The following is a 7,229-nucleotide window of genomic DNA, read 5'->3' as shown; positions in this document are numbered from 1 at the left end:
CGATCCAGAGCTTGGTTTTTGCCCAATCCAAGTCCCAAGTCTCCCAAACCAACATCCGGTCAACCTTGACCTGTTGGTACATCATGCTTAGCATCCGGTCACTCCCTTGACCCGCTAAGACTCTCCACCAAGTGTCCGGTCAATCCCTTTGACCCACTTGGACTTTTCTCTTCGTGTCAAGTATCCGGTCACTCCCTTGACCTACTTGACCTTCTCAACACCAGATGTCCGATCACCCTTGATCCATCTGGATTTTCCCTTGCCCGGCTTCACTCACCAGGACTTTCACCTAGCTTCACTCACTAGGGTTTTCACCTGGCTTCACTCACCAGGATTTCCAATCTGCCTGGCTTCACTCACTAGGACTTCCAAACTGCCTGGCTTCACTCACCAGGACTTTCCCGAATGTCTGGCTTCACTCACCAGGACTTCCACTTTCACCTAGCTTCACTCACTAGGATTTTCACCTGGCTTCCCTCACCAGGACTTCTCCGACTGCCTGGCTTCACTCACCAGGACTTTTCCCCGTGCCAAACTCCCTGTTTGGACTTTTCCCGTGCCAAGTCTCCATATTTGGACTTTCCGCGTGCCAAGCTACCTACTTGGACTTTTCCCCGTGCCAAGTTTCCGTACTTGGACTTTTCCAGTGCCAAGTCTCCATACTTGGACTTTTCGCGTGCCAAGCTCCCTGCTTCGACTTTTCCCGAATCAGGTCAACCAGGTCAACCTTGACCTAAGGTTGCACCTACAATCTCCCAAACACCTATTCTTGTCAAACATCAAGAATACAACTCTCTTCTCGTCAAACATCATCAAACATCAAAACACAACTCGAGTCAGGTCAACTCGAGTCAGGTCAACCAGGTCAACCTTGACCTAAGGTTGCACCAACAATGATACCCCCGACCTCTCAGTCTATTGACTTCGTCGGCTACGCTATTTCTCACTCTATTACGGCATTCGTACCTTCCACATCGTAGACGACATCACTGTTATCGGATTTGACCATTTGATACCTTGCCTTCAGATGTAACACAAATTATTTGATCCCCGACTGCCACTGCAGTCCACTCTTTGGGTCGAACCGACCCTCGATTCGCACTATCATATGCTTTTGATGCAAACCAACCTTATCCGTGTCACCGCTGCCATGCACCTCGCTATAAAATTTATTCAAATCCAACTAGTATAAAAATATATTTTATATAAAACACACTGTAAAATATCCTCTTTATATATACTAGTTGAACTCACCGATTTGATCAAAATTATGTACGACACTGAATTACCATTGAGATATATATGTGTTGATGTATTTGCTGTCATGCACTAAAGAGGATAGATGGATAAATACAATACACACATGCAGATATACGTACGTATAAGTATGCATCCACGGAGATGCTTTATTCCATATCAGCATAACCAAACCAGATAGATAGATAGATACATAGATAGATAGCACAAGAGAACATAAACACTTAATTATGAATTAGCCGCCGATCAACCACCGATCGGCCAGGCGGCCGACCACCTGTTATTGGCTCGACTATTCGTTCCACTGCACCGGTCTCTCGTACCATATGTCCTTTTCCTTATCGTATGCCATCCCTTTGTTTTTCTCTACCCACCACCCCTCGAGCACTCTCTGCTCAGCCTTCAAATGCCCCGCTGACCTGTTCACCAGCGGCAGTCTCGCCTTCACAAGCTTGGAGTCGTTGTCGAATTCTGTGCTCCAGCCGGTCACGGTGTGTAGAATCACTTGCAGCGCGTGCCACTGAGCTATTTTCGCAAGCAGTTGATCTCCTTCGTAGTCTCCCTTACTCTTCAAGAACGTTGATTCCTCAGAATTAATGTGCAAAATTTTACCGGTGTCGACGTAGCCATCACACGGCGGCCAATAGGCGACAATGTCCTTAATATTGTTGATTCTTAAAACTTTTGTCTTCGGTAGTTTCTCCAAGGCGTCATTGAACGCCTGGTTCCCGACTCTGGGGGCATCGAACGCCACAGCGCATACCTGAATATGATCATTGCCGTTGATCTCGGACAGTCCGCTGTTCGCTATATCAAAAGCGCTGACTATGGCGAGGGAGCCGCCGAGGCTGTGACCGACGCAGATGATGGACGGATTCTGATCTTTGTACAAATCCACGTACTCTTTTATCACAGCTTTTAACTTCTCCTGTGCGCTGGGAATCTGTTCGATTATATTTTTCGTGGTGTAGATGTCTCTCCAGCCTTTCATGATCTTAACATCGCCCTCGCCGCCGAATGGCACGAGAGAAATGTCCAAGTCCACCAACCATTCCAGCGGCCGGCTCGTACCGCGCCACGCGACGTAGATCTCACGGCGGCCAGTTCTTTCGTAGAGGTCGTCGCTGGAGACGGCGACGTAGCCCATCCAGTTGGTCTCTAGGACTATGGTGGTGTAGAGGTAGCCGTCGACGTTGGACAGTACGTCGACTACGTAATCCGCGGTTTCCTTGAAGAAAAGTTGGCGGAGGATGCTGGCAGGAGAGTAGCGGCACTTGCCGACGTTATTGGACTGACTATCGGAAATGAAGGAGTCTCCGGCGATCTGGCAGAAGCTGCCACACCGGAGGAGGTGATCGCGGAGGGCTTCGTCGAGCGGGGACAGGAGGCCGGACCAATTGTTGGATCCGAGGAGCTCCTCCCATGAGGGCGTGGCCGTTGCAGCAGCACCACCATTTCTCTCCATGCTCAACTGATTACTAGCTAGCTAGAGAACTGACTTTGATTACTCAATTGGAAACTGCTGGTGCTGTGAATTGAGCGAAGAGGCCTGGCCACCTATTTAAAATCAGTGAACGACGTCCTTTCTGCATGTGGAACATTACGATAATTAAACAGGGGACGGCGTCCTTTAATTTCTGCATGTGGAACATTAAGATAATGCACAAGAGACGTGTTGCCTTGCGTTCATGCTTTTATATGTATATAATCCAGATGTTTAGATATTTAATTTACACACTCGATTAGTCTGATTAGTCTGATTAGTCTTGAAGTTAAAGTTGGACTACCTTCACAAATCATTCATCACGATAAAATTGCAATTAATTTTTTCCTCCAAATAAAATGCTCACGTATCATCGCAACTGAGGATCGATCTAACCGTGCCTGTGGCGGCATTAATTTGGTCTCTTTGATCGAAAATCTATGTGTAAATGAGGAGGCATACACGGTAGGCCTTTAATATGTCAGGTATCTAATATAATGAAGAAGAGGTATTTTATATCCGTTGATGATAATTTCAAAATCTATTTGAACAAATACTTATGCATATACTAACTGGACCAACCTATAGGGACACATCTAGGTGTAAATGAGTGAAGACAATATAATGTCATTATATTCTTTCATACATATGAACATAGCAGATGTGAGTCTAAAATTCTTATCCTCGCTCTTAAACCTACTACACCAATTGAAAATTAATTGGAGAGAAAAAAAATCCAACCGCCTATACTTTTCACGTGAAAATCAACCATGATCGTGTTCCATGTCTAGCTAGCTTCAAGGCAAAACTACATCAATAAAAACATGTATTATATTTGTGTTTTTTATTGAAGAAATTAAATAGACGCAACTGCAAGTACAGTGGATTTGAGCAAGCTCTATACTAAAATCAATATAAAAGATTATAAGGTATAATCAAACACTCTTTTAATTCTATGACAATTTATATTTGTATATATTTTGTATCAATTTGTTCCCAATATATGTCTAACTAGGGATGACAACATGTCTAGGTTGAGATGGGTTTGGCCAAACTCGGGACCCGTCCCACCTCCCTTTGGACCCGCAAACCCGGCGACCGAGGCAGATCTGAGTTAGAAACCCTATTCCAAATGGTCAAAATGTTGAGCTTTTTATTGTACATATTGACGATGGAAGTGTAAGGGAGACTCAATAATCACTTCCGTTGATTGTACTTGATCTAGAGCCAGATCCTTCACCTGACCAAAATAATGTCGCATTCACTGTTTTAGAAACTCCATATACCTTTCAGGATGGTAAGGTTGATATTTTTCTGAATCTTTAGGAAATTCCATGGAGGTAATTCATTTGATTGTATTGAATGTAACACATCTTTTGATTTATGCTCTGTTGATTTTATTATTATTTCTAATCTATCTTACATAGTATGCGTGCAAGAATTGCATTAAGTTCTAGTTTTAATTGAATGCAATTAGGTTATGTTAGATTAGATTTCTTTAATGTTTCAGGGTTCGTTAAATGCTTACTTTATTTCATGTTGCTTTTTATTTTTTGCAATTATAGTTAAGTTAGACTTAACTTTTATTACTTCTAATCTATCTTACATAGTATGCGTGCAAGAATTGCATTAAGTTCTAGTTTTAATTGAATACAATTAGGTTAGATTAGATTAGATTTCTTTAATGCTTCAGGGTTCGTTAAATGCTTACTTTATTTCATGTTGCTTTTTATTTTCTGCAATTATAGTTAAGTTAGACTTAGCTTTTATTACTTGCATTGTCTTTCATTTACTTGATTAGGTTTCATTTAATGCTTTATCATTTCATTCCTTAGTTTAATTGTGTTGATAGTTAATCCATAGCGTAGTGTGACAATGTATTGTGGATTAATTATTCACACTCAGTTACATTTCATTCCAGCACTAGATTAGTTTCCAACATGTTTTGCTTTTCATTCGTTAGATATATAATCAAAATCCAAAACCCCCATTTCCATATTAAAAATCTCAGAAATAGGAATAACATACAATTCTAGATTACCATTTTATCGTTGCTTTCATTGGGAGACGACCTGAGTCTTTTTTAATACTACATTAGTGTAGTTATATGGGGTTTAGTGCTTAAATTATTTTGATATCATTTTCACGATGTAATCAGTCACCCGTCGGCCGCCAGTTACCTTTGACGATGTTCGTCTTCGTGGTTAGCCGTCTTTTCCCTCACAGAGATAGTCTCTTTTCTTCCTCTCGAGCACGCTGCCACCGTCACCGCGCCGCCTCCCCTCTCACGAGTGGGCTTTTTACTCCACAGTCGTTCAACAGCTGCCCATTATGGTTGTCGCCGGCCACCCTCGACCCACTCCAGTGTTGCGGGCGCTGTCGTTCCACTCTGCGATAGTTGCTTTCATGCCATAGCCGGCTGTTGTCTTCGTGCCACAACTGGCCGCCGCCTTCGGGTCATAGCCGACTACTGCGTTCCCCTCCTTTCTGGTGTCCACAGTCGCTCATTGGTGGCCTCTCCGTTGCAGCGACCAGCCACCATCGCCAGTCATGATGCCCCCGGCCTCCTCAGTCTACTGACTTTGTCGGCTATGCTGTTTCTCACTCTACCATGGCCTTCGTACCTTCCGGATTGCTGACGACATCACTGTTGTCGGATTTGACCATTCGACACCTTGCCTTCAAATGTAACACAGATTTGATCTCCGACTGCCACTGCAGTCCTCTCTCTGGGCCTATCCAGCCCTCGATCCGCGCTGTCATACACTTTTGACGGGAACCAACCTTCCCCGAGTCATCGCTGCCATGAACCTCGCTATTGTGTTCCGGTCTTCGTACCACTGCATCTTCACGCCACTGCATGATCTTTCAAATATTCTATTTCTATTTTTAATTTTTAATTTTTAATTTTTATTTTGTCGAGATCTTCTAATCGACAATATATAGCTAAGGTTGATTTTAACTCTTTATTTTCCTTTTCTAACTTATAGTAATTTTTTGCTAATATTTTTATGAACTGAAATAACAGAGACTGTATTTGATTTACCTTGTTGATCCCGTAATCTGAAGCTCCCCTGAAGTGCTGCTTTCTTTCGATGTCGTTCCCCCTTCAGCGATGCTCATTTTGGATGAGCTTGCTTTGTCTTTGTCTTCTTGGTGACTTGCCACTAGCGCAAGTCCGGCGAGGGCTTCTATCTCCGATTCGGACAACATTTCATCCCACATCACCTTTAGATTTCTATACTTGTCGGTTTGAGCTGGCTTCTTATTCTTTTCCTTGTCCTTGTCCTTGTCCTTAATTGTCCTGGTTCTTTAATTTTGGAAAGTTATCTTTCATGTGTCTTTCTTTATTGTAGTGGTAGCATCTTACTTTTCTTTTTCTTCTTGTACCCTGCACCTGATTAAATTTTTTAGTTTTAAATAACTTTTTAAATTTTCTTATCGTGAGTGTCGTTTCGTCATCATCGAGAGAAGATTCAAAATCTCGTTTGTCCATTTTTACTTTTAAGGCAATGTTGTGCTTTGGCTCCTTCTTCAAATCTGCACATTTTTTTTGATGGACTTCAAATATTGAAAAAAAATCTTCTAAAATACTTAATTCTAGATCCTTAGATATATAATAAGCATCTACTAATGATGTCCATTCAGTAATCCTAGGAAATGCGTTAAACGCGTATCTTAGCGAATCTCAGTTGCTTACCTTTTCTCCAAGATTCGTGAGTTCGGTGATGAGTTCCTTTATTCTTGAGTGACAGTGCGCAACGGTTTCTCTTTCTTCTAATTTGATGTTGCTGATCTGGTTCCTGAGCAGATCCCGTCTCATGAGTTTTGCCTCAGATGTTCCTTTGTGCAGTTCCAGGAATTTCTCCCAGAGCTCCTTGGTAGACTTGTAAGCTCTGATTTGATTGACTTCTTATGGCGGTAAGACGCACAACAAATGAAATTCTGCTTTGCCATTTGTCACGAAGTCGTGTTGCTCCTTCTTCGTCCATTGGTATTCTTCATTACCCTCAGGTACTACAAAACTAAATTTCATTATTAAAAGTAAATCGAAGTATGTCTTAAATAATACCTCCATCTTTTCCTTTCATCTCACGAATTCCCCCTCGAACTTCAGTGGGTTGATTCTCGGTCCAACCATTTCTTGTGCTTCGTTCGACGGTTAGTCCTCCTGAAACTGTTGGGCTCTGATACCACTTGTTGGCCCTTTGGTGACTAGCTAGAGAACTTTCTTCTGCCTAGCTCCTCACCACGCTTCCACTTGTTAGTCCTAACTGAATGTTAGGCAATTGGAAAGTCCTGGTGAGGAGTCGGGTAGTTGGAAAGTCCTAGTGAGGAGCTAGGCAGAAGAAAGTCCTGGTGAGGAGCCAGGCAATTTGAAAGTCCTAGTGAGGAGCTAGGCAGGAGAAAGTCCTAGTGAGGAGCCAGGAAATTGGAAAGTCCTGGTGAGGAGCCAGGCAGTTGGAAAGTCCAAGTATGATCTTGGTAA

General features: G+C 42.7%; 1 protein-coding gene across 1 annotated transcript; it reads right to left on the bottom strand.

The window, feature by feature from the left end:
* Positions 1–1,549: 1,549 nt before the first annotated feature.
* On the bottom strand, positions 1,550–2,722 carry LOC122041794 (phospholipase A1-II 5-like). The gene has a single exon (XM_042601602.1). It carries the CDS (start codon positions 2,720–2,722, stop codon positions 1,550–1,552), a length of 1,173 nt encoding a protein of 390 aa, XP_042457536.1.
* Between the last annotated feature and the right edge of the window lie 4,507 nt (positions 2,723–7,229).

The sequence above is a fragment of the Zingiber officinale genome, chromosome 1B (genome assembly GCF_018446385.1).
Source record: "Zingiber officinale cultivar Zhangliang chromosome 1B, Zo_v1.1, whole genome shotgun sequence".
NCBI classification, from domain to species: Eukaryota; Viridiplantae; Streptophyta; class Magnoliopsida; order Zingiberales; family Zingiberaceae; genus Zingiber; species Zingiber officinale.
This window is presented reverse-complemented; position numbering and strand designations above follow the sequence as displayed.

Excerpts from the sequence above, each read along its gene's own strand:
- LOC122041794 (XM_042601602.1), bottom strand. The coding sequence starts at position 2,722 with ATGGAGAGAAATGGTGGTGCTGCTGCAACGGCCACGCCCTCATGGGAG.